General features: G+C 35.8%; 2 protein-coding genes across 7 annotated transcripts; one reads left to right on the top strand and one right to left on the bottom strand.

The window, feature by feature from the left end:
- Window positions 1-160: 160 nt before the first annotated feature.
- On the top strand, window positions 161-7,863 carry LOC120068135 (ELMO domain-containing protein A-like). 5 transcript variants are annotated; one of them, XM_039019835.1, is made up of 11 exons: window positions 161-388; window positions 663-891; window positions 1,078-1,175; window positions 2,361-2,470; window positions 5,259-5,327; window positions 5,523-5,638; window positions 5,751-5,805; window positions 6,004-6,124; window positions 6,580-6,627; window positions 6,854-6,948; window positions 7,311-7,863. In XM_039019835.1, exons 3-11 carry the CDS (start codon window positions 1,148-1,150, stop codon window positions 7,410-7,412), a joined length of 744 nt encoding a protein of 247 aa, XP_038875763.1. In that variant the 5' UTR covers window positions 161-388; window positions 663-891; window positions 1,078-1,147; the 3' UTR covers window positions 7,413-7,863. The 5 variants fall into 5 exon arrangements, with proteins under 5 accessions (XP_038875763.1, XP_038875762.1, XP_038875764.1 ...); XM_039019834.1 differs by having other exon boundaries at window positions 1,075-1,175; XM_039019836.1 differs by lacking the exon at window positions 1,078-1,175 and having other exon boundaries at window positions 7,282-7,445.
- A 2,726-nt stretch (window positions 7,864-10,589) lies between these two features.
- LOC120092641 (transcription factor DUO1-like) lies at window positions 10,590-26,305 on the bottom strand. 2 transcript variants are annotated; one of them, XM_039050786.1, is made up of 3 exons: window positions 24,209-26,305; window positions 11,639-11,879; window positions 10,590-11,282 (listed from the first exon to the last, which is right to left on the bottom strand). In XM_039050786.1, exons 1-3 carry the CDS (start codon window positions 24,241-24,243, stop codon window positions 10,788-10,790), a joined length of 771 nt encoding a protein of 256 aa, XP_038906714.1. In that variant the 5' UTR covers window positions 24,244-26,305; the 3' UTR covers window positions 10,590-10,787. The 2 variants fall into 2 exon arrangements, with proteins under 2 accessions (XP_038906714.1, XP_038906713.1); XM_039050785.1 differs by lacking the exon at window positions 24,209-26,305 and adding an exon at window positions 12,366-12,812.
- Between the last annotated feature and the right edge of the window lie 1,325 nt (window positions 26,306-27,630).

The following is a 27,630-nucleotide window of genomic DNA, read 5'->3' as shown; positions in this document are numbered from 1 at the left end:
ACATTTATATCTAAAAAAACTTTAATATATATAAAATAATTTAATTAATAAATAATAAATAAAAAGTAACTCATTTATTTTTTTAATTACAGCAAGCAAAAAGGAAAATTGCCTTTACATTTCTGTAATACTCGAGAGTTGCTTCGCATTTAAAATAATCTTCCCTTCTCCCAAAAAAAAAAAAAAAAAGAAAAGAAAGAAAAAAAAAAGAAAACGCTTCTTAGTCTTTCAGTTCTACAAACAAAAAACGCTTTTCTCAAAAGCAGAAGGAGAAGGAGAAGATAATACAATTGCAAATCCATACACATTCGCATTAACAAACAATCTTTGAACCAACTTCCATGGACTCTCACTCTCAGATCTTGCTCCAACCCTAGCCGCTTTCCAGGTTTCAATTCCTTCTTCCTTTCATTCTATTCGATTCCTCTATTTTTTGTCGTTTTTAATTTTTTTTTTTTTTTTTTACTATTCTCACCTTGATTTCATCTACTTGTATCGTTTGTTGTTTCTGATTGCCGTAATTGTGCTCTGTTGATGTACTACTTTTGGATCCTTTTTTGTTGTTTCTTTTGTTCTGCATTTTCTCTGTTTTGAAGTGTTTTAGCGATTTTGGATTTAGCTTCGTTCTAATACTGTAATTCTGATCGGTTTTTTCGTTTCAGGATTGTGGTGGATGAATTTCAATTTCCAGAGGTTTTGTTGTAAGGATAAGGAGTGGGAACTTGCTGTGGTGTTGGTGAGGGATATGGCGGATTAAGGTAGAGAGCGGTGAGGAGAGGAGAGGAGAGGAGAGGAGAGGGGAGATGGATGATAGAGGTGGTGGATCGTTTGTTGCTGTGAGGAGGATTTCTCAAGGTCTGGAGCGAGGAAATACTTGCCATTCAACTTCAGGTGAATATTATCTTTAATTTCCGCTTCTCTCTCTCCGTCTCTCTCTCACACTACTTTTACTTTAGATTAAAATTAGAATTTTCGTCCTTGCTTTTCTTTCGCTGAAAAGTTCTCTCTCTCTCTTCTCTCTTGCTTCCTTTTCTTTATCTTAATTCTTGATTTATGGTTTACTTTTTGGTTTAGAAGTTTAGATCTGTGACTTCAACTTGAGTAATGTGCGCTAAGCTCTGCTTATACTGAGGCTCTTACTGGCTTCATGCTTGCTGAGATTCAAATCTGTCTTGGTGGGTCTACTCAGTGGGATTTTCTATTTTTTTATTTTTTCATCTCCTCTTCTACTCTTCGTTTATGTTATATTTGTGATCAAGTACTGGAAGTTTTTTGATTTTGATATTCACGTTCGTTGCGGATTCCATTTTATATATATAATGTACATATTTTAAAATTTATTGATTTGTACGTTGTCCATTGAAATTTGTGGGAACTATAGATCTTTCTGGCAGAAATCATGAAACTCATTAATTATCCACGTTTCAGTCTGATTAGATTATTATTTTCTCCTATGCACTGTTAGATTGTTGGATGAACGTGATGGCAGGACTCAAGGTTGCCTTAGTTGCTTGACATAACTCAAACACCTTCGAAGGCGTGTGTATTTTTCTTCGTTGATAGCGTTAACTCTCCTGCATAGTCTAATTATTTACTGTGCTATTTGGCAAATACTATTCTTTTTCTTTTATATTGTGCCAAATTATTTTATTTCATTATTATTTTTTGCTTGTGGGAGAAATATTCTGCAATTACAGTTAGTGGTTTGGAATGAGTTAAGATCTCTGCCCATTTTTACTCAGTACTTACCCCTGTTTTTTACTTGACTGATCTAAAGAGAGATTATTGCGAAGTAAAGTAATAATATTTCATGAACAAATCACAAGTAAGGAAAAAGGAAGTGTAAGGATCGAATCTCCTTTGTTATTAGTGCTTTCAGTATGTGTTATGTGCTATTAATTGTTTTGCAAACTCGTGTTCTTTTTTGCATAAACAGCTTCCTTCATGTTTCCACCCTATCCTGTGTTAGTAGGACAATATTCTCTACTTTTCTTTTGTTTCCATTTTCAATTTTGCTTTGCTGTGTAGAAGTGACATTTCCTTATCGTTATCTAATATCTTTGCAATTTTAGGATCCTCTTAGGCAGTTGCCGGAAACCTGTACTGGATGCCCTCTCATGAATTATGGCTTTTCATGGGACTTCTCATTACTTTTACTGTATATTCATGCTCGGGAAACCATGAATAAGTTGTATAGCAACTAGCTAGGAAATTAAGTTTAATACTGAATGCATGAATTGTTGTGTGTTATATTTTTTATCATATACACTTTAATAGCTGTCTGCAGGATTAGGGGACTTTGAAATTGATAGATCGAAAACTTCAGTTTTCGTTGCTGATGTGCTTTTGTTCTATTTCAGCTGAGGTTGTGGCAGGATCAGCTGCATGGCTTGGCCGGGGTCTTTCTTGTGTTTGTGCACAGAGAAGAGAAAGTGATGCACGCCCATCGTTTGACTTAACCCCTGCACAGGTAACTTCATGCGTTTGATGACTGTTAACTTCCATTTTGCTAAATGGGAAGGAGCCTTATTTTAACTATTATTTTGATTTGAAGTGTTTGGGGGCCGAAGAGGTAGTGGTTTATTTTGCTGTTTGCTTTTTCAAAGCTCATACCACTTAGATGGACTATTAAAGGAGCTGTCTAGCAATGTGTGTTTTGTAGAAAGGAAAGGAAAAATAATACTATTTAATTTTTTTTTTTTTTTTCTTTTGTTCTTTTTTACAAGACAAATTATATGCTCATATTTGTCATCCTTTGTTAAGTATTCAAATGATAGCCCTTTATGACCATGTTCTTTGTGCTGCTGCATGTTCTTTTGTGAGTAGTTTGTGAAGTAACAAGAGTGTCTCAGTGTCTCACAAAACTGTCTATATGGTAGAGTAATGGGTTATTCTTTCATTGTTTGCCATGATCGGGATGGAGGTCTGATTATAGTTTTTAGAGCTTGTGGGCATATGCTTATTTGAATTGAATTTGAAGTTTCAGTCTACCTTTAGATACGAAATAAAGTTGGTTGGCTTTCTTACCCATGGCCATTAGGTTGTTTCTTTTTTCTTTTTGTTATTATAAATATCTCGTTTCTTATAAAGAAAAAAGTTTTACACTAGGGACAAGCCACAGATGCTAGGAACAACTCAACTAAGAAAGTGATCACATGGATATTTTGTGTATAGAGTGTTTTGGAAGAGACCTATAGATTTCCTTCTTAACTCACTATGCGTTTACTGCCTTCTTTTGCTTTATTTTGATCTTAATTTTGCTTGTGAAAAGAAGAATCTTCCAAGTGGACAAATTCTGGATTCTCACATTTCACCTTTCTCAAAATTTTCTTGCTGACTTTGGATATACGTTTTTTTTATTGCTGTTTTCAGCTTGACTACACATCCATTCTATATTTTCTTTGATCTTCAAGTTAGAAATTCTTTGACCTTTTTCCAACTTAATAAAACCCAATGCATCATGTCCTAGACTTTGTTATGAAAGAGGCCAACTGTACGAAGCTCAATCTTCGATCTCTCTCTCTCTCTCTTATTTCTTCCCCTGTAATTATTGTCATTTTAACAAACTTTTTCTCGCCCTTCACATGTTAAGGTGCCTAAAAGCTAATCTACTGGGGAAATAGATTAGATAATGATAATCAATAATAGAGCTTGACCAATTTTTGGAACAAAAAAAAAAAAGGTTAAGAGCGTTTTATAAAACTTTAATGTAGATATCTTCAAGTAATAGACTCAAAGCTAAATTTTAGAGCTAATAATATATTATATAGGTAGATAAATTTTATACTAAGTTAAATTTTTGTGGCATGCAATATCTACATGATGTTAGTGGCATGCAATATTTACACGATGTTAGATACTGGACTCAAATTTTCAAATTTTCAACCATATAAGCACAATAGGGTGTTTAGAGGTTTGGATAAGGACCCTGTGAGGTTTGGTGCTTAGTGAGGTTTCATATGTCGTTTTGGGCATCGGTTTCGAAGGTTTTTTGTAATTATGCTCTAGGTAACATCTTACTTAGTTAGAAACCCTTTCTTTAGGGGGGTTACTTTTGTGAGCTTGTTTTTTTGTATGCCCTTGTATTCTTTCACAATTCTATTAAAAAAAAAAAAAAAACATATAAGCACAATATAAAATTACATCATAACTGAATTTCATGTACAATTACGTAAAAACATATGGAAGCTATTTTGTAACCTTTTGATACTCTTTCCAATGCTTTTTTCATACTCTTAAACATTTTAGTCATTGAGTAGTTTCTTCCATATCCACACTTGTTTTTACTAAAATTCTCTAGCCAGTTTGTTGAGGTGTTTACAATGTTATTAAATCTAGCATAGAATTTCTGAGACCTCTCACCTATCTCCATTTTTTTGTCTTGAAACTGAGCCATCAAAATTTAGAATTTTTGTATCTACAATATGGACGTATCTATTCATTTGAATTCCTTGGGTGAGATAGCCTGAAAATGGCATTGAGACCTTGTCTTTGTTGGTCAGCTCGTGTTCCTTATTTTGTTTTATCCATTTACATGTCATGAGGAGTATTTTTCTTCAACCATCCTCTATATTCTCTCATCCACTAACTTTAAGAAGGCTTCATTCTAGCATTTTAGTAGACATAGTTGGATAAGTCAAAGCCTGATGGATGTGTAATTGAGTTGATGGTTTTCATCTCATTTTTCATCTTTTCTTCTGTGATTTGCTACAAATCCTCCAAGGCTGTTCTATTCTTTATGTTCTTAATATTTTCATACTTCAATGGATGTCAAATAGCCAAGTACCAATCCCTTCATTTATAGAGGAGGCCGATTGAATTCCTTTTCATGAATAATGTTTTCTCATGCTGTGGAGCAATTGCAAGTTGATTTCTAACACTAGCTTTTGCCCTCAACCACAAACATCTCTCTCTCTCTCTGCATAGTTGGAATACCCATGATCAACTTTTGAAATTTCATAGAAAGTCTTTATTGCCTTCATCCACAGCTTTTTAAACTTAGTTCTTCACCTATAAAATATTTTTGTGCATGCAAAATTAAATCTTTGAGGTGCTAACAATTTATATGCAGTGTGCTTCGATAATTATTAATTGATTTTAACTTGGAATATTGTTCTTTGATTGGTCATCGACACTTTTGCAGCATTCCTTTGTAATTTCATATCTCTAGAAGAACGACAGAAAAACTATTTTTTTTTAACTGTTTTAGGTTAGAATCAGCATCTCATAATCACAGCTCATGTTGGTTCTGTTACTAGGAAGAATGCTTGCTGAGACTGCAGAACCGCATAGATATTGCCTATGATAGTTCAATCCTTGAGCACCAGGTTTGTTTCCTGTACAACGTTTTTATCCTTCTATATAATGTAAAATGTAAAGATTCTGTGTCTGGTGGAGATGAAGCTTGGACACATCTCACTACCAACCTGCCAAGCCATTTTTTTTCTGTGTCTGGTGGAGAGAGAACCTGAGATTATTTTTGTTTAGTTTTTCTCCTTTATGAAGATTTGGACTCTTGATAGGAGGCTCTAAGGACTCTATGGAATGTGGCCTTCCCAGAGGAAGAACTTCGTGGTCTGATATCTGAACAGTGGAAGGAAATGGGTTGGCAAGGAAAGGATCCATCAACAGATTTTAGGTAATTAAGATTTACGTTGTTGCTTCATACTTAACAGTTAACATGAGTTGCTTTTATATTTTCTCGTTAAAGTTATTCCTGCGTTAATTCTTATTTATTGTGCTATCTCTAGGGGTGGTGGTTTTATTTCACTGGAGAATTTGTTGTACTTTGCCAGAAATTTCCCGGTATGCAACTTTCTCTTTCCTTGCTTTTAACTCCTTGGAGTCTTGATTTAGTTTCCTTTTGGCAAAAAGAAAAAAGCTAAAGTTATTAAATGAAAATTGAACATACTGATTTTACCATAGGAACCTTTAGCTTGGAAAATGCATATATGCTTCCAGTTATTGTCTTTTAACCCTAAAGTTTCTGGATATTCATTACAGAAGTCATTCCAGGATCTCCTTCGAAAGCAGGAAGGAGATCGGTCTCTATGGGAATACCCATTTGCTGTAGCCGGGGTGAACATTACATTCATGCTTATTCAAATGCTTGATCTTGAAGCAGGTTTGCTGTCTCTATGAATCAATGTATTCAACGGAAATTTAATGTACAATTGCCACATTTAATTCAACTGCCTCTTTGACGTCAAATTCAATTTCGTTGCAATTTAGAATGTACCATGATTCCTTGTGTTTGTGTGCGCTCGCGTATGATTTTTTGGGTGTGGGTGGAGGCAAATGCATGCCTTAAAGTATTCCATGATATTTCTGATGTGGTTGACAATTGTTTTTTATTTCGATTTTCCGAATTTACTTGCCCTGCATTTCACTCTGAAAATACTTCCTGAACTTGCTTCATGGTTGATTCGATGTGATTTGAGGACCTAACTAGACACCCTCTACCTCTAAGCATGATTTTTGAAAAGCAGCGTTCTCTTATACTCAATTCTAGGGTTGATATTCTAGCTTACGGAAATGTGACAGCTCTTATCAACTAATGGCATGAAATGATATTTGCAGTCAAGCCACGGACACTTGTCGGAGCAACTTTCTTGAAGTTTCTCGCGGGTAATGTGCAACTAATTTGTTGAGTATTTGCACGAATAGTATATGAAAGCCATATATGCCAATTGAAATGCTTTTTCTGCTTGTTATTTCTATGGCACAAAATACGCGTAGCTATTGATTATATATCTTCTTATTAGGTGATTTCATGATATATGATGATTATACATGTGAAACAAGCATCTCCTTTTTAAATTTACTAATCCCAGTATTTCCTTTTTGCTGACAGAAAACGATTCAGCATTTGACCTACTCTATTGTATCACGTTCAAATTAATGGATCATGAATGGCTTGCCATGCATGCATCGTATATGGACTTTAATGTATGTAGTCTTGAACCTTGAAATTGTCAAATTTACTCTCTTAGCACTGTTTGATGCATGCACTCGATCCCTGTTTTTACGTATTACATTCGATCAATATCCTCTCAAACTATAGGTTAAGACTTATAAAATCTGATCAAACTTCCTTGAAACATTCAACTTGACAACTTGTGCCACTGCTCATACAATTGTTGGGAATCTTGATCCTTAAAATTAAAACCTTCTTTTTAAGGTGTGAATGCACACCCATGACATGGATTGTGGAACTGGTTAAGTCATTATAGACGTCCTTGAAGTTAGATACTCAATTCTCCACCCTTATAATAGCAGCAGGTGTTTCCTTTGTTGTTGCCATTTTACAGACGGTAATGAAAGCGACACGACGACAGCTGGAAAAAGAGCTTCTAATCGAGGACATTTCAAGACTAGAAGAACTGCCCTCATACAGCCTTCTCAATCGATAGTTCGTCTACAATCAAACATCTCATTTTCTAAAGGAAATAGCTCGTGAGAAAAAGAAAGCAAGTTACGGTATCGCCCTCCCATAGCTTTTAAATAGTTAGTGTTTTTTTTTGTACATGATTATTCTCTGGTCTCTTCCCCATTTTCATTTTCCAAGTGGCTTGCTCTTTTGTTCCTTTGGCTAGTAGTATATCCACCCATTCTCACTTCAATTCTTCCAAGAGAAGCCCTGTCTTCATTCCTTCCACTTTTTTTTCTTCTTTATTGTGGGTTTCTTTTTTCTTTTTTTCTTTTTTCTTTTTTTTTTTCCCACTTTGTTTCTTCTCGGAATTTGAGGTTGAGACTTGTTTGCAATTAAGTTTGATGGATGAGCTTTTAATTTCTCGCTCTGCATACAAGACCTCCTCTGATGATTTGTGAATGTGAAACATCATAATGATTTTTTGTTTGTTTTGTTTTGTTTTGTTTTTTGGGATCTAAACTATGAGATATGAGATCTAATGCATGAGAAAGAATGTACCCGTGGTCTTATCAACTTTCGCCAATAAAGAATTTTAACTTGAGTTAGAGTTTTATCAATCTCGTTCTTGTGTTCGTTTTATATCTCTATACTATGCTTCGAACGATATCGTGGTTGATATAAAGATGAAAAGTTTATTTTTGCAAATTGGATCTACCTTAGATCGGGGAAGGGTGAAAGACTTCTTATTGATTTGTTTATTGTTAAAAGAGTCTGTCATCATAAAGTTATTCCCACTTTAAATATTGAGGACGCTCCTCCTATAATGAATGCTTCCCCCCCACCAAAAAAAATTAGACTTTGATCTTCATTTCTTTTGTTATAAAGTTGCAAATGTTGAAATATGAAAATTTAGTTCTAATGGATACCTTGGAAGCCAATTAATATTCCCAAATTGCATCCAATGACTCAGTACTGTCATCCTTGTTCACGTGAAAATGACTTTTTTTTTTTTCCTTTTTTTTAATAATATATATACATATATATTAAATTTAAAATTTTTTATTTGTTTAGTATAACAATAGGAAAGTGAAGATTTTAATTTTCGACTTCAAGAGGAGTAATTTCTCAACCACTAAGCTATTCTTATGTTAAAACAAAGAAAAAGGGTTACAAGTTTAGTTGTACTTAAGTGTCTGACATGTGAACTCCTATTTCATGTTTAACAAGCTTCTACGTTTTTGTTGGATAATAATTTGATTTTTGAAAATTATATGTTTTCCCCCTCAGGTTTCGCCTCTTCTAAGAAAATAATTGAATACTCAACTAAATTTAAAATACATGAACTAAAACACTACTTTTATTTAAAAGTTCCTATGTTTTATTACATGCTACTAATATTTTTTTTAAAACTAGGTAAAGTTTTGAAATCTAAAAAATGTAGTTTTCAAAACTTAGTTATTATTTTTAGAATTTATCGAGGAGTTCATTCAAGTGTTTCTTTAAGAGTTTTGAAAATTATCAAATAGGGTTTAAAAGTAACTATTTTTAGTTTTCAAAACTTTGCTTAAATTTTGAAAACATTTCTAAAATCAAAGGTGTCGATCTTAAAAAGTTTGGAAAATAGTTTTCTAGGGTTAGTTAGATATTATCAACATTCTATTGAACAAAAGTTTTCGGGAATTGAAGAAAATGTTAGATATTAACAATATTTGCCATTCTCTTTTTTGACCCTCTTCTAATTTCCAAAAATGACTTTTGAAATCACAATTAAAATAGTCTACCTCCTTATTCCTATTATTTTAATTTTCCTCACTACTACTCGGTCTATTCCCCCAGAATTGAGTTTATTTTTACCTTTAGTAAGGAGCATATAGCTCAATTGGTATTAATTTATACTATCAACCTCAAGGTCTAAGATTTGATCCCTCTACTTGGTCAAAAAGAAAAGTTATAACTAAAACTAATCCTAGAGAGGATTCCATACTATTATCATTCTTACAGATTTTCTCAATGATAGCCAAATCACAAACCCTTGAAAAATTGAGTGTGTAATCCAACTATGACTATGAGGCAAAGGCACATTTAAATAGCATATATAAAATTCATCTTCAATAATTGTAAGTACTTCCATCAACTTAATTATACTAGTCTCATTGGTCTCAAGACTAATCATGTTCAATGATAGATACATTCTGATGATTGCAACTACATTTTAATCTAGAGCATTCGAATCTTCATCTAACATCCCTTTTAATTTCTTTTTCAGACTTTCTCATAAGTTAAGAAATCCTTGATCTTCATCTTCCAATGGTCAAAACTCATACGAGCTCATTCCAATCGTATTTTCAAACAAGCAACCGCTTCACCAAGAAAAATCCTCTACGACAAGTACTTCTAGTGCCTTTTAAAATTACTTATTCACTCTCAAGACACTCGCTCACTTTTCTTCACTAGCTCTCTAGCTTTCATATGGGGCCACACCTCTTATTATAGGCATGAGATCCTTAGAACCCAAGTAAAAGCATCTGTCTAGGTTATTATTGGATTTTAAATATTCTAGATATTTCTTGGTTTATTCTTATCTTAAAAGAAATCTATAGAATTCCTTAAATCTAAAGGAAGCCTAGGACATTTTTGGATCTTTATTTTTATGTTACTTATTTACAATTACATATCTAAACATAATTCTAGAAAATCTTAATTTACACGTCATTTTGTATATATTTCAAGAACTTTCTAGATTAGTTAGTGTTGCGTTTTATTTTAACAATTAAATATTCTCACTTATATACTTATGAGACTTTATTTGCAATTGCAGCGTAGGGTAAATTGGGGTAGGGTTGTGACGGTTTTAGTAAAGTTGTTAAATAGTTAATATGCGGATAAATCAAACTAAAATTTGTCTAAAACTTGATATTATTGATGTTAGTGAGATTATAAAGATTTTTGTATTGTTTTGTTTGTTTGTTTGTTTTTTTTTTTTTTTGGTTAAAACTAGTAATTGAATTAACAAATGTTAAAAATTGCAATACTGATCTTAAGTGGATGAAATTGAAAGTTTATGGTGAAAATGAATACAATTTTGACAAGTTTAGATATAAAACATTAAGCTTTTCTCCCTTTTAAACATTATATTAATTTGGCAAGTTCTCCCATTGAGAAAATTAGAAACTATAATAATAATAGGATATAATAATTATACTTGTTAAGATTTAACTGCTTAAAAAATTCTTGCAACTGAAAGGAAAAAACATGCTGAAATCTGAATACTTTTCACTTTACAAGTTCAAATGAGAAAACAAACACATTCTGTAATATAGGCCAATTGATTAGACAAAACATTACACATGAATTTCACAGATACAGATGCAAATCAAAGTTGCAAACATTTTACAGAAATGAAAGGGACAAAGTATCAGTTATCTGGCGAGCTCGGAAGTGGTTCTATATGATCAAATATGTCTGCAGGGAACTCACTGAAGAAGCTTTCTGGGTTGTCAACGTTCTCCCTTACAACATCATGACTTGAGCAACATCCCATCGGTTCGTAGAACTGTAGCCCGAATGGAAATTGAACTTCGTTATTTAATTGAGAAACATCCAAAGCTTCAAGAAACACATCAAAGTTGGGATCATGGAGTCCTTGAGATGAGAATGTTGAACTCAGTGGTTGTTTGTGGAAATTGGTTGAGGGGTAACTGGTTTGTGGTTCGGATTTGATTGTCGTCTGAAACGAGTTGAATTCAGGTTGAAGAAAGTCTTGTCCAAAACCAAATAATTTGGGACTGTACAGATCTGGCAACGAGCAGAACATATTAACAGCTTCAGCATTGTCGGCACAACAGGAAGACGAACACGACATTGGCCTTGAAGATGACTCCCCCTCTGATGCAGAGCTTAGCTTTGGTGCCTTGAAAGTAGGAGAAACCAGTTATAGAAATTGAACAAATCACCAAAATCTAAAGTAACTTCAACAAAAAGAAGTGCCATGTCATAATGCCCTTCGATCATAAGATCTTGTTAGCAAATTGATAAAGATCAAATCAAACCAACAACATTAATCACCATAATCCATTTTAACACAAGAAAAAGCAGCGCTCATATTTCGTCTTCGAAATGACCATTAAGCATCTCAGTCCGGACTATTCTTGCAACTTAATCAAAACTAGAAGTCCTAAAACTCTGAGAAAATTAAAACCAACTACAAAACTACAAGAAATTTTGGATCCAAGACATAACGAGATATTAATTTAACAAAGAAAATACCTCCATGGAGGGAACATCAAAATGAACTGGCTTTTCCTTTTTAGCGCTTCTCTGCAATTTGGATGGAGCAGTTGATGTCTGCAGAAGCCTAGCCAATCTCTTCTGCCTGCTACTCCAAAAATTCTTCACATCATTATCAGTCCGGCCGGGCAAGTAAGTCGCTATCTTCGCCCATTTGTTCCCCAACTGTGCCTGCAATTCTATCACCACTCTTTCCTCCTCTGCTGTGAACTTGCACCCCCTTGCCGGAAATGAGGGAGCACAAAAAAATCAAACACATAAGCGCAAATTCTAAGAAATTAAATTCCAAATCTCGTGTGAGAAAAAGCCATGAATTGCAACATCTCTTTAGACATTTTCACAAACAGTTTGCAGTCACATAGATAAAACAGTCAACAAAAACAACCCACTTGCCGGATTTAGGGGAACACAGAATAACAAAACACATAAGTTCATATTCTAAGAAAATAAATCAGAGTCTCGCCGAAAAAAGGTCCATACCACAATCAGAAGAAGCATAATCCAGAAATTACTCTACCGGTCATTTTCTCAAACAGTTTGCAGACACAAATAAACTCGTACATAAAAGAGATAGAACAAACAACAAAAACTGAACATGAAAACCCTCAACCCCCAACCCACATGAAACACCTTCAAATTCATCAAGAAAACCTAAAGCAGAAATGAACGAAAGGAAATTAATGGCGGTCAAGCAAAAATTGGTTACTTTTTCAAGTTGGGTCTGAGTTTATTAACCCAACGAAGACGGCAAGACTTGCCGGTCCGCTGAAGAAGGCCTTTGGATCGAATGGAGCTCCAGTCTCTGGGGCCGAAACGGTTAACATGGTTTAAAAGTACTTCATCTTCCTCAAGTTTCCATGGCCCTTTTCTTAAAACTTCATGTGATCCTCTTTCTTCCATTGTTGCTTTCCACTCACAGAGCACTAAATTTCCCCGACTCCATCTTCAAACTTTTTCTTTTCGCAGAAAAATGGTTACTGTGATAGTGTTTGAGCATGCAGGGGTTTGTTCTTGCAGATTTATGCTTGAAGATTTTGAGTTCATTTTTTTTAATTTGTTTAATTGGTTTTTGTTGAAGCGATTTGGCGGTTGAGACGGTTATCGGCCACGTCCCTCCTCGAGCATTTCCCCCACGTTCTCTGCATTTTCTCTTTCTTTTATTATTATTATTATTCTTATTATTATGGTTTAAATCTTATTTTGGTCCTAGACTTCCAATAACATTATATTTTGATCTCTAAACTTTTAGAAATATTTATTTTAGTCTTTAAACTTTGAATATTATTTTATTTTGATCTCTAAACTCTTAAAAATAAAATATTTAATTTAGTTTTATGAAGATTTTTGCTAACTCTTTATTTTAGTCTTTGACATCATCATCATCATTATATGACATTTTCAATTAAATTTTTTTTTTTTTAAAATTATCTTCCTATCTAAAATTATTTTTTAAAAAACATTATATAATAATTTTATTAGAAATTTAAAAAATAACTTCAAAAACCTTTTAAACATATTCTTAAAACCTCATGGACTAAAAACGAACATTTTGAAAACACATGAACCAAATATATATATTCTTAAAAAAAGTAATTTTTCTTTGATTTTTGTTTTTAATTTTTTAAATTAAGTCCATTTTCTCTCAATTTCATGCAAAGTAAAAGAATTGAATCTTAGCCAAATTCAAAATTAGAAAACAAAATTTTAAAAACTACTTTCTTTTTAGTTTTTTAAACTTGACCGAGTTTTTTAAAACATGGATAAACAATAAATAACAAAACAAAATATGAGGTGAAATGTGTGTTTATAGGCTTAATTTTTAAAAACTAAAAAAAATCAAATGGTTAGTTTTTAAATCTTGAAATGTTACTTCTAATCTAAATTTCAAAATTATTCAATTTGGATTTTTGAATATTTGAAATAAACTAGTAAGAAGTACATGCAATGTGTCACAATCGCTCTTTCGGAAGCTTTTCTTATCGATTGTGCGACACTTGTTCCCGCTCACGAACAAGTCAGCCAACTCGAATATGGACTGCCGGTGGCACACCGAGTGCCTCTCGCAACTTCCACCCCCGTTTTAGGGAAAACGGTTTTAGAAAACGGGTTTGGAGAAAAGGTTTTCGTAAGAAGTTTTTGTGAGTGTGAATAAAGAAAGAAAGATTGTAGTAGGCTAGAAAGCAATAAGCAACAACAACAGCTTTATATAGTACTACTCCGGGTAAATGGGGAAGTGAATGATTAGTCTATCCCATATAGTGCATTCTGAACAAAAAGCCAACTGGCACCCTTGCATATGGCAAAAGGAGCGAGTGGTCACTTACAAATGAAAGTGTAAAGAAAGCAAGCTAACTAAAGGCTAATACAACACATGATATGAAGGTATGCTAGAAGGAGGTTGATCAGGCATGCGGCTATGGGCAACAGGCCCTGGACAAGCAATGACCGTGACATTCTCCCCACTTAATTGGTTGACGTCCCCGTCAACCGACCTTGTTCAAAAATCTGCGATGGCTGGAGCGTGCATTCTTTCAAATTCTTCTCGACCCGCTCCCAACTGATTCTCTTCATCGGGGAGATTCCTTCCATGTTCACTAAGAACTCTGTCAGTTTCGTCTAGGTCTTCCATACGACGCGTATGTTTATTGAAGATTTGTGCAACTTCTTTCTCAGCGGAATTCTTCATCGTGACTGATGGGCGCCTTAGCATGATTTCGTTGTTCATCCTCGGGATCGGGATGATAGGGTTTCAGGTATACTCACATGGATGACAGGATGAATCTTCATCCATGAGGGTAACTGAACCTATATAAGAGGTTTCTCCTGACCTTTCAATTCCTCCCTGGACCTCATATTTCTTACTAGCCGTTGGCTTCTCTGGCCCTCTGAAACGAAACTGTTCCGTTCATTAGCTTAATCAGGACCTTGTCCAGCTTGACAACACTCGAGGCCCGTTGCTTTCTTATCAGCGTCCACTTCTTCATCCTTCTTCGTGCTCTTCTAGGTAGGCGCGAGCTATTTAGAGGTTTTGTTCCACTCTTTAGTGAAGTGTATGTTCCTGAGGACTTTTGCCTGCATAAGGGTGGTCACCCAAGTGTGGCATGAAGTGGCTTGTCTAGCCGCACACCACTTCGAAGGCGCGTTTTTCCTCGGCGCGGAACTCTGTTGCTTAGAAGCTGTAACTGAGCCACATCTAACACTGGAACCCAAGTTCTTTCTGCACTAGTGTTCGATAAAGTGATAATAGTGCAGATATTCTGAGCATACATTACGAAGGCGTTGCGCGTCTGGTCATCATCAGTTTTGGAGCATTGATAGCTAGAGGAGATGGTTCAAGTGTTGACCCAATATTTTTTGAACAATTCCTGTCCCAAAATGTCCCCAGTGGAATCTTCTGTCCCGATTACTAACAATGCTCGCGGGGAACGCCCATATTTCTACTGATGTGGTTTGAAGAATAGCTGGTGAAAGTCATCACGCGTGCACATTTTTGGCAATTGGGATGAAAGTGGCATTAGTTTTTGAGAAACGGTTGATGATAAACAAGGATTGATTCGAACTCTCCAATCCCTTGGGCAAATGGGTGATGAAGTCGAAGAGACATGCTCTCCATGGTCTAGAGGGCACAGGTAGGGGTTCCAGCAGACCCGCTAATTTCGCCCTTTCGACCTTGTCTTGTTGGAAGACAAGGCAAGTCTTGGTAAATTGCATGACATCGTCTCGAAGGCTTGGCCAGTAGTAGCCTTGTTTTAGGAGGGCATAAGTCCTTTATCAACCATTATGTCCTGCCCACGGTGTGTCGTGACACTCCTTCATCAGCGACCTTCGTAACTCCCCGGATCTGGGGATGTAGAGGCGATTTCCTTTGGTGTATAGTAGACCGTCTTCCACCCAAAATTGGCGTGTCTTCCCCTCTTTGGCCAACTGTATGATGGCCTGCGCTGCTGTGTCATTTGTCAAGTGAGTTTTGACAGTTTCTCGTACTGTTGCACTCAATGTACTTGCTTGTAGGCGGGCGAACATGCACAGGGCCACATGTTCGCTCTTTCGACTAAGAGCATCGGCCGCTTGGTTACTTTTCCCCGGTCTATGTTCGAATTGGAAGTTGAACTCCGCTAGACACTCCTGCCATCGTGCCTGTTTCGACGACAACTTCAGTTGGTTGAAGAAGTGGCAAATGGAGTTGTTGTCGGTCTTGACCACGAACTTAGCCCCCAAGAGATACTGTCTCCAGGCCTTCAAGCAGTGAACTACTGCTAACATCTCTTTCTTGGAGGCGGCATACCTCCGTTCGGCATCATTTAGTTTCCTACTTTCATACGCGATGGGGTGTTCGTCTTGGAGGAGGACACCGCCCAATGCAAAGTTAGAAGCATCAGTCTCTACTTCAAATGGCTTGGTCACGTCGACAATTCCGAGGACCGGCCCCTCCATCATCACTTTCTTCAAGCCCTCAAAGGCAGCTTGACATTCAGGAGTCCAGCTCCATTGGCTATCTTTCTTTAGCAGTTCGGTTAATGACCCTGTTCTTCTTGAGAATCCTTCTACGAACCGCCTATAGTAGTTGGCTAGTCCAAGGAAGGATTGTAGTTCGGTCACGGATGATGGTATCCTCCAGTCTCTGATCGCGGCCACCTTGCCCTCTTCCATACCAATCCGACCACATTCAATCACGTGGCCGAGGAAATTTATGCGCTCTTGGGCAAAGGAGCACTTCTCTCTCTTTACATACAACTGATTTTTCCTCAGCTTTTCGAAGACTAGTTGGAGGTGATGTCGATGGTCCTCCAGCGATGCACTATAGACTACAATGTCATCAAGATACACTACGACGAATTTGTCGAGGTATTCGTGAAACACTTGGTTTATTAAGGTACAGAAAGTTACTGGAGCATTGGTGAGGCCAAAGGGCATCACGAGGAATTCGAAGGCTCCGTATCTCGTGACACAAGTCGTCTTAGGTTCGTCTCATTCAGCAATTCGAACCTGATAATATCCTGACCGCAGGTCCAGCTTCGAGAAATACTTAGCACCGTGAAGCCGATCAAATAAATCAGTAATGATAGGAAGGGGATATTTGTTGCGGACTGTGAGCTTGTTCAAGGCTCGATAGTCGATGCACAACCGGAGGCTCCCATCCTTCTTCTTCTGAAACAGTACTGGGGCTGTCTCTTATACACATCTAGATGTGTATAAGAGACAGGTCATCGAGATACACTACGACGAATTTGTCGAGGTATTCGTGAAACACTTGGTTCATTAAGGTACAGAAAGTTGTTGGAGCATTGGTGAGGCCAAAGGGCATCACGAGGAATTCGAAGGCTCCATATCTCGTGACACAGATCGTCTTAGGTTTGTCTCCTTCAGCAATTCGGACCTGATAATATCCCGATCGTAGGTCCAACTTTGAGAAATACTTAGTGTCGTGAAGCCGATCAAATAAGTCAGTAATGATAGGAAGGGGATATTTGTTGCAGACTGTGAGCTTGTTCAAGGCCCGATAGTCGATGCACAACCGGAGGCTCCCATCCTTCTTCTTCTGAAACAGTACTGAGGCTTCGTAAGGGGCCTTTGCCGGTCTGATAAATCCTGCATCTAACAATTCGTCTAATTGTTTTCGAAGTTCGGCCAATTCTGGCGGGGCCATCCGATATGCATTCTTGGCGGGCGGCTTTGCCCCTGGTAACAACTCAATCTCATGGTCAATCCCCCTTTATGGGGGTAAGGACTTGGGCAAACTTTTAGGCATGACATCTCGATACTCTTCCAAGACAAATAGAACGTCTTGGGGGATCTTCTCTTCAGTGGTTTCAACTGATTCTATCGGGATGGCCATGAACGTGGGTTCGTCGTGGGCCAGGCCTTTCTTCAATTGGAGGGCTGAGATCATTCTCACCCCATTTGGCTGCTTGATACTGGCTTGAACTACGGTAGGTGTAGATCCGGTAATGACTAGACATTTGGCGAGGGGCATTGGTATAACTTTATGTTCAAGTAGGAACTCCATCCCCAATACCACGTCGAAATCATCCATCTTGACAATCACGAAGTCAATGAGGCCCTTCTAGTCTCCTAACTTCACCGGAGTTCTCTTCGCTATCCCCGTAATCGGTAGGGCTACAGAATTCATAGCTTTCATCTTCCCTGCATCTCTTTCCCAGGTCAAGTTCAGGCGACGGGCTTCCGTTTCAATCATGAAGTTATGGGTGGCCCCAAAGTCGACCATAGTGCTCTTGGCCGATCTTTGGTTGACCCAAGCATCCACATACACGAGTCCTCTCTCTAGTGGCTCCGTCGCCTTTCCCATTTTCTTCTGGAGGGCAGATAAGAATTTCAATGCCCCCATCCTAGGATTCTCAATTTCTACAGCTGGCTCGATTACTGTCTCCTCCAGTTCAGCCTTGTCTTCGGAACTAGAGGCTAATGTGGCTTGAAAAGCATTGAACGCGTTCCGATTTGGACATTTGCTCGCCCTGTGTGGCCTTCTACATATGAAACAAGACAGGAGGCAATTGTAATTGTTATGCTGTTGCGGCGACCCCCGCCAGTTGTTTCCTGATCTCGGTTGGGATGGTTTACGGTCCCCCCCTGTGTTCTTGTCTCCTCCCCCAGGTCTAGGAGGACTGGAACGACTGTTTCTGTTTCCCCCATTTGAGAAAGTTGACTACTTCCTCACATCTTGTGAGTCAGTGCTAAGGTCGTATAGCCGTTTAGCTGCCGCATAGGTAGAGGGGAGATCATGTACTCTTTGTTCATATAATTTTGATTTCGCCCATGGTTTCAGCCCTTTGACAAAGAAAAAAACCTTGTCTTTCTCGGACATATCTCGTATGTCCAACATGAGTCCTGCAAACTGTTTTACGTAGTCCCTGATATTACCTGTTTGCTTCAGCTCTCGAAGATTTCGTCGAGCCAAGATCTCGACATTTTCAGGGAAGAACTGCGAGCGAAGTTCTTGTTTCAATCTATCCCAAGTATCAATAGTGCATCGTCCTTCCTGTATGTCATGTAATTCGTGATCTCTCCACCATAGTTTTGCATCTTCAACCAGATGCATCGTTGCTAGTGTGACTTTCGACTCTTCAGTCACTGGTTTCGTCGCCTTTGAAGTTTGTTCAAGGTCGAAGATAAAGTTTTCCAGGGCTTTTGCTTCTCGCACCCCACAGAAGGTTTCGGTTCTGGGATTTTTATTTTGCTTACTGCCATTTGCTCCCCCTAGATGGGGCTTGGTTCCCTACCTGCTCGGATGGGTGAGATTCACCCTTGCGCTCACATCCGCTTATCTCGGCTCTGACGACGTCAAAGGGCTGACCGAAAAGTTCTCAGACACAATCGGTTACCATCTGAAGTATTGCTTTTTGGGAGCCGTCTAGTCTTCGACGCGCTCCTCTATCGTGGGCAACAGAGCCCGATCTGAGCCTTATCGCCGCGTTTCCAAAGCATGCCGGGACCGTTGCTATGTTTTGGTCTCGAGGGTCTCTACTCTCATCAATCAATTCTCTGACGGGTAATCCGTCTAGGCGGCCCACTACCGCCATCAATTCCATCGCCTTTCTCAGCAACTTCTTGTAGCGATCTCTAAGCGAAATGGATATTATCCGGGACCTCTCTCAGGTAGAGCATTTGCTCTTCCATCTCTACCAACCTATCCACATGGGACTTGTTCAGATTCTTCGTCGCCGACATGATCACTTGAATCTTTCCCTCTATGAGCCAACCTGTGGTTGATACCAACTGTCACAATCGCTCTTTCGGAAAGCTTCTCTTAGCGATTGTGCGTGCACTTGTTCCTCTCACGAACAAAGTCAGCCAACTCCGAATACGGAACTTGCCGGTTGGCGCACACCGAGTGCCTTCTCCAACCTTCACCCTCGGTTTTAGGGAAAACGGTTTTTAGAAAAACGGGGTTTGGAGAGAAAAGGTTTTTGTAAGAAGTTTTTGTGAGTGTGAATAAAGAAAGAAAGATTGTAGTAGGCTAGAAAGCAATAAGAACAACAACAGCTTTATAGAGTACTACTCCGGGTATGGGGAAGTGATGATTAGTCTTATCCCCATATAGTGCATTCTGAACAAAAAGCCAACTGGCACTCTTGCATATGCAAAAGGGCGAGTGGTCACTTACAATGAAAATGTAAAGAAAGCAAGCTAACTAAGCTAATACAACACATGATATGAAAGTATGCTAGAAGGGAGTTGGATCGGGCATGCGGCCATGGGCAACAGGCCTTGGACAAGCATGACCATGACACAATGCATTTTGTAGTTCTATTATAAGTATAAGAAAACAGGAATAAAGAAAGAGAAAAAAAATTATATTTTAATCTTTAAAATTTAGGTTTAGTTTTTATTTGATTCATAAGCTTCAAAATGTTATATTTTCAGTCCTTAAATTTGAGTTTGATTTGAATTGTATAGTTTTCAAATGTTCAATGCTACAACAAAATTATTTAGTCTTTTACATTCATGTCCATTAATTAATTTTAAATATTTACAAAGTGAAATTTTAAAAATTAATGAATGATGAAAAAAGTAGTGAAACTAAATTATACTTCTTTTAAATTAATTGATAGACATTAGAACTAGAGATTGAGAGTGAATATTTAGTAAAAATTCGAGTTTAAAAGTGAAAATCTTAAAACGTAGGAACTAAATTGAAACAAAATTCAAATCTTAGGTAAAATTGTAACATGAAACCTAGAAACTAAACTAAAATCAAACTCAAATTCAGTGACTAAAAATGTGACATTTTAGAATCTAGGGATCAAATAGAAACTAAATCCAAAACCTAAAGATTAAAAAGGTTTTTATAATTTTATTTTACAATATTGAATATGTTAGTTTTATTCTCTTATACATGTTTGCGTGAATCATTCTCAAATCAATTTTACAATATACGAAAAAGATTATGTTGAAATATCAATTTGGTCCATGTATTTTAATTTTTCTTTCATTTTGATTTCTCTATTTTTTAATGTCTAATTTTAATCCCGATATTTTCAATAAATTTTAAATCTAGTCATAATATAATTAACAATCCTTATATAAATTGAAAAAATATATTCACACAGTATCTTTTTATGCATGAAAATTATAATTATATTTAACCAATTTTGATAAAAAAGAAATATTTTGAAATACTAAATTTATTATTTGTGAAGATACAAGAACTAAACTTACTAAGAAAGTATTTGACTAAAATGGGATATTTAAAAATACATGAACTATATACAACTTTTCTTGAAAAGTATACACATAGACACCGAGTATGTAGCAATTCGTTTGATTTTTTTTAATATTATTTTATATATTTGACAGTTTGGTTCGGTTCAACACTTACCTTCAAATAAACTCTCAAGACTTGATTTTGAAACTGTGAATTGTGGCCTCTTTTTAAAGAGTTGCACACATCTTGTAGCTAGCCATATAACCGGCCTCAGCCACATGGGTAAATTAAAGGTCCATTCAATCCCACAATTAGGGTGTACATAAAAGCACCGAAAACCAATTCGATCGATCAAAACTGATCGAATTAAGATTGGTTGGTTGGTTTTCGATTTTTTTGGAAAAAAATTAAAAACCAACCGACCGACGTATATATATAGGGATACGGTTACATGATACAGATACGATTAGATACGGTTATTCGTCGATTTCTAAAAAACTAAGATATGGGTAGGATGAAGGATACGCCATTTTTTTTATATCATTTTAATATATATTTCTAAAAAACGAAGATACTGATACATTGAAGGTATATTTTCTCTTGCTTAAAAAGATAGGTTGTCTAGTTTTAGATTGAAAAAGATTAGATGAGTTGTTTGTCTTTTTCTTTAAAAAAGTAAGCGTAAAAACAGATACATCAAATTGCTCGTCAGATAGAAATATCTGGAAATATCGGTATCTGATACGTGTCTGATACGGATTCTTTGCCTCACATGAAATATATATGCTTCATAGTATATGTGTATATATATATATTTGTTTTTCTATTTTTTTTAAAAATAAGTATAAAAGTAAGCCCATTACCACCAACTCAAACCCAAGTCCAAGCCTACTATTTTAATATTGATTTATTATTTTTTTTATGTTCCTAATTTTCAAACCATTACTTGATTTATTTAAATTTTTTCATAAAAAAATGACTGATTTAAAATTAAAAAGGTTGCTAATTTATTAACCTAACAATGATACATTATCAATTCATTTTTCTTTTTCATTCATCTTGACTATTCTTAAAAAAAAGAAAGAAAGAAAATAGACCAAACCGACTGAACTGATGTACAGGCGGATTTTACACTCTTTTTTTGGTTAGTTATCGGCGACACCGACCGGCCGATGCACACCCCTATCCTCAACGATAGAAGAAGCCCATTTAACCAAAGAATAATGAACAATTCTATTACGAGTATCTCCTCTTATCGTGGAGCCTAGTTCGCTATTATCCATCAATCTTTTCATTGAAGTGCATGAATAAGTTAGTAAACCTAGTTTTATCTAAAGAACCTAAAACTTAAATGAAATAATCTAAACTAAACCTAAAATCTACCTAAATGGAAACAAACAGAGGATACGTTCTCTTTAGAGTTTAGACCATGTTGTCGTAAAAAAATACCACTTTGATTAATTAGTGAAGTAAGTCCACATACAACAAATTATTAGCTAAGAGGTTTCAAAGTTATTAATCTAATATTCCAAGTTCAATTAATTCTTTGTTCCTATTAGAGATTAACTGATTTATCCATTTAGATTTTCTCAATAATAAAACATTAACAAGAAAAGAAATAAAAAATAAAAAATAAAAATTAAAGACTTCTAAAAAAAAAAAAAATTCTCACTTGCATGCAAAATTTTACAAGTAGTGATAGCATCCTAGTCTAGATTAAAGTGATAACATTTTCAAGCCAAAACTAAAATCATAAATCTCTGCAATGGGTAGGAGAAAAGAAAAAATATGCTAAATACACCATTAAAAACATATTGAAGGCATACAAAAAAATCCCTAGTTAAATAAATACAAAATACAAAACTAAGAGAAAAATAAAAAAACTAGGAGAAAAATAAAAATACAAAATACAATCCTTGTTCTCATCATGATATGTCACAATCCCAAGCCTTGAAATTTAAAAATCTGGATGAGAACTAAAGGGGGTTTAGTGATGCAACACACCACAAGTTTAAGAGATAATTTGAATATCATTAAATGGAAGGCTGGAAGCCTATTTATACACAAAGAAGTGGCTGGCTAAACCAATAATTTGGTTCGATGACCTAGGTAGCCAGTTACCACTTAAAAGATAGTGTTCCATTTAATGAAATTCTCTACCCAAAAGATAGTGTTCCCATTGGCTTAAAACAACACCTATCCCAATCCTAATGCATCTAGATGACTTCAAAGGATTTAATAAAGTTTGGAAATCCTAAAACAACACTTATCCATGTAAATTCAAGGCTTGGGATTGTAGAAAAACATTTTGTTTGATCATCAGTCCAAGTAAAAGGCTTATTACTTTTTAAACAAGCAGTTAATGGGTTGCAAGTGTACTGGAATTTCTGATGAACCTTCAGTAAAAAGATGCTAATTCTAGGAAGCTTTGGATTTCTTTAATCGATTTAGGTTGTGGCCAATCAACAATAGCTTAGATTTTCCTAGGATCTACTCAAATACCTTGTAAACTTATTAAGAAACCTAGGATCTATAATCCAATTTGAAGAAAGGAGTATTTTTTTTAAGCATATAAGACATGTTCCTTTAAAACAATAAAAAGAGAATGTAGGTGTTCTAAATGTGCCTTATAATTAGAACTATAAATAGGATGTCATCAAAGTAAACAACAAACTTATTTAGAAAAGGTAACAAAATTTGATTCATAAGACTAATAAACGTGCTAGATGCATTGAAAAGACCAAAGACATAACTAACCATTCAAAAATGCCTTTATTGGTCTTAAAAGCCGTATTCCACTCATCTCCTGACCGAATTCGTATTTGATGATATCCACTCTTAAGATCTATCTTAGAAAAAAGTGTAGCTCCTCCTAGTTGGTCTAATAGATCAGATAAATAGGGTATAGGGAATCTACATTTGATTGTGATTTTATTAATGGCCCGGCTATCAACACATAGTCTCCAAGATCCGTCTTTTTTGGTGCTAGAAGGGCGGGGACGGCGCATGGACTAAGACTTGGTTGTATGTGGCATTTTTCTAAAAGAGTTTGAAATTGTTCATATAAAGCTACATACTCTTTTGGGCTCATTCTGCAGTGGGGTAGATTTGTTAATGAACTTTTAGGAATAAGATTTATGTGATGTTGTATATTGTAAAAGGGAGGGGAAGGATTTAGGTTCTTCTATTAGAGGAGGAAAGTCTTTTAAAAGCTTGGAAATTCGAGGATCTAGAGTGAAAGGATTGGGGGTATCAAAAGTATCATGCTTAACAATATAAGCTATAGGATGATTATCATTCTTCTATATGGATTTTTTACCATTTTTCAGGAAAAAAAAGTTACTTTTTAAGATTAGAAGATACCTTTCTATTATTGTCATTCTTACCGAAAGGGAGGAGGACCACTTTCTTGCTCATCCATGTAAATTCGTAGGTGTTATCACGGCCAGTGTGGAGGGTCTTGTTATCATACTACCATGGTCTGCTCAAAAGCAAGTGACAGGCGTCTATTTCCAAAACATTACAAGTGATTTGATCTTGGTAAATGTTACCTATTGAAAGAGGGACTGTGCAACTTTCTTGAACTGTTGCCTCTCCCCCTTTTTTGATCCAACTGACTTTATTAGGATTCGAGTGAATCTCTACCTTTAGATTGAAAGCAACAATCAACTTTTTTGACACTATGTTTTCACTACTCCCACTGTCAATAATTACTTCGTACACCCAACTATTGATGGTACAACGAGTGCAGAATAGAGAGTGACATTGGAGGCAACTTTTAGATTTAGGTGTGAGGAGAACATATTGAAGAACACATGATAATTGATCTCCATCTTCAGGTTCAATGTAAGCAGATTCATTGTCGTTGTCATTTACACAGTCATCCCTTACAAAATCATCTTCTTCTTGAATGGCTAAAGTCCTTCGTTGAGTACACTCCTTCGAGAGATGGTCTTGTTGCCCACAATGGAAGCACTTTCCTAGTGTTGGCCGGTTGTAAAGATTTACGTTCTTCCTATTTGAAGTGGTCTCAACAGGTTTAGGTTTCGATTGCTTGAAGGTAGTGTCATCTTTCTTGACTTGTTGACTTAAAGAAGAAACTTGATCAACTACTTTAGATTGCTCCATTACCGTTCTACAAAAGGAGGATTGTTGCCGCTCTCAATTCTGTCTTCTTTGGTATGTTTTTTGGTATTTGGCCTCCTGACTTTCCTCAATGGTGGTAGCTAAGGTAATGGCGTCAACCAAATAGGCCACTGGATATAATTTGAGAACTTCTTTAATATCTTCTCGTAAGCTAAGGATGAATCTCAAGATAATTTATTGCTCGATTTTGGGAAGATTGTTTCTAGCCCCCAATCGATGAAATTCTTCGGTGTAATTAACAATAGATCTGTCCCCTTGCCTACAAAGTTGGTATTGGTTGTACATGAATTGTTGATAATTGAGGGGGAGGAATCTTTTTTTCATTAGTCTTAGAAGTTTGGGCTAAGCTTGATTGGTGGCTTGCCATAATATCTTCAGTTGGTTTGGAGTTGATCCCACCAAGTTGAAGCTCCTCTTTGAAACTTAAATGTAATCAATTGTACCTTTTTGTCTTCGAGGGTATTGGCGTATTTGAAAAAAATTTCAATCTTCTAGATCCAATCCAAGAAAGCTTCTACATCCATTTTGCCATCAAAGCTAGGAAGATCCACCTTCATCCTGTAATCTTGATGTTCTTGAAGGTATTGTGGTCTGCCTTATGAAATCCTATCCTTTCTTGAATTGGTAAGTAGCAGTTTTCATCATCCTCATATGAAGAGTCTGAGTCTTGCATCATGTATCCTGGGATTTGAGCATCTGGGGCCCGCAATCTTTGTTGCTAATTATGTCTTTTTATGGGAAATTATGTATGTCAGCCCAAATTTGTCCACCCAGATTAGTTCTTCCTTGGTTCTTGAAAGGTTCTTTACTCTTTCTTGGGTTCCGACTTCTGTTCTATTGAAGTTTAGGCCATTTCCATCAATATGTGCTCTTTTTTGAAGATTTTCATTGATTTGCATGACATTCTTGTTTTTTCGATTGCCATGAGCTTGCTGTCCTTGAGCTTCTACTGGGTTTTGAACGTCCAATTGTTGTAGAATTTGGGCTAACATAACTCGAAGGTCGTTCATCTCATTCTTCTTGTTCACAATGGCCGATTCTACCGAGGCCATTCTATTCTCCAAGGCTTTGGCTGATGAGGAAGCTTCCACATTCATTGAGGTAACAATCCAATGAAGAGAACGCTTGTTTTGGATTACAACGATATGATACCAAATTGATGCAACACACCACAAGTTTAAGAAAAATAATCTGAATATCATTAAATGGAAGGCTGTAAGCCTATTTATACATAAAGAAGTGACCAGCTAAACCAGTAATTTGGTTTGATAACCTAGGCAGCCGATTACCACTTAAAACCAACCTATATAACTAATCTTTACAAATAAGATTCCACCAGTAATGTTTACAACAGATACCTAATATACATCATTAAGGCTTCGTTTGAGATTGTTATAGCTTTTAAAATAATTGTTGACAACTGTGCATATATAAAAAAAAGCTTTTATATGAAATAGATTAGTATTTGATAAATTTCAAAATTAAATATAAAAAGTAGGTAACAACATTTGGTAAGTTTAAACTATATTTATATGATTTAACATATTACACAATATGTATGAGTCGATAACTAATATATGAATTTCATTAGTTAATTATTTTATAGTTTATATAGTTTATATTACAAATTATAGTTTATATTTCTTTAAATTATATGATAAAAGTATAAAAATCATCATATATAAAACTAAAATCAAGATATATTATTTTTATAGAGATAAAAGCCTTAGCACAGTGGAATTATAAGGACCTTACTTAAAATTAATTTAGAAATTATGAAATACCAATATACTAGAAATAGACAGGATATCACATAAACTTAAAACAAGTTAAACCTACTATATTCTAGGTTAAGCATGCTTTAAAATAAAAAAAATCCTACAGAGAAAGGTAAACAAAACTTGCTCTTGTTGATGACTCAGACGAAAGAGCCAATTCTCCTTGAGATTCCACGAACACTACAAATGGGCAACCTCCCTATTCTTTGAGAATTATGGTACTGGTTTGTGTTGGGGTTGATGCCCTAAATCTCGTAGGGTTCTATAGTTTGTATTTGTAATGTACAAACTTTTTATTTATGTAATAAAATGTTTGATATTTTATTTTGAAGTTAGTTGCATTAACCACAAACTAGTAAACTAACATCCAAGGTTATTTTATAACTTAAATATGTATGTAGAGACATACGGGTGGATCATATTTAAGTGATGACCTAAATGGTCTGTAGTAGATGGATAAAGCTGAATATCTTATCATGGTGACACTACGAGTATGATCCGCTTTGTAGGTGTTACAATTGTTGTTAAGTGTTACAAATCCTGATCATTCATGTAAGGACATGTGAGCGTGAATATTTTATATAAAGGAGTTTGTATAAGACTGGACCACAAAATGTTTTGTCTCATTATATAATACCATCCATAATAGAGACTTACATTTCACCAAGATGACCATAGGTAACATGACATAAATCTTGAGTAAGTTGTAAACTCCTACCTGTGAGGGCAATCCTTTGATTTGTATGGGTGAAAGTGATCAGATCACCGACTCAACAAGCCTACCATTTTGGAGATCCGTCTGATTGGGGAGCTGGGAACACAACTACAAAAGATGGAATTCATTTCTTCCCTAATATCGAGGTAAGTAGATAAATTGCTCCTTT

Source organism: Benincasa hispida, chromosome 12 (assembly GCF_009727055.1).
Source record: "Benincasa hispida cultivar B227 chromosome 12, ASM972705v1, whole genome shotgun sequence".
NCBI classification, from domain to species: Eukaryota; Viridiplantae; Streptophyta; class Magnoliopsida; order Cucurbitales; family Cucurbitaceae; genus Benincasa; species Benincasa hispida.
This window is presented reverse-complemented; position numbering and strand designations above follow the sequence as displayed.

Bases quoted from the DNA above. Each gene is read 5' to 3' on its own strand.
- LOC120068135 (XM_039019832.1), top strand. From the start codon at position 804: ATGGATGATAGAGGTGGTGGATCGTTTGTTGCTGTGAGGAGGATTTCT. The intron at 5,328-5,522 runs GTTTGTTTCCTG...GACTCTTGATAG, and splicing joins GTTCAATCCTTGAGCACCAG to GAGGCTCTAAGGACTCTATG. The intron at 5,806-6,003 runs GTATGCAACTTT...TATTCATTACAG, and splicing joins ACTTTGCCAGAAATTTCCCG to AAGTCATTCCAGGATCTCCT.
- LOC120092641 (XM_039050785.1), bottom strand. From the start codon at position 12,559: ATGGAAGAAAGAGGATCACATGAAGTTTTAAGAAAAGGGCCATGGAAA. The intron at 11,880-12,365 runs GTAACCAATTTT...ATTTCCGGCAAG, and splicing joins CTCAGACCCAACTTGAAAAA to GGGGTGCAAGTTCACAGCAG. The intron at 11,283-11,638 runs GTATTTTCTTTG...CCTACTTTCAAG, and splicing joins TTGATGTTCCCTCCATGGAG to GCACCAAAGCTAAGCTCTGC.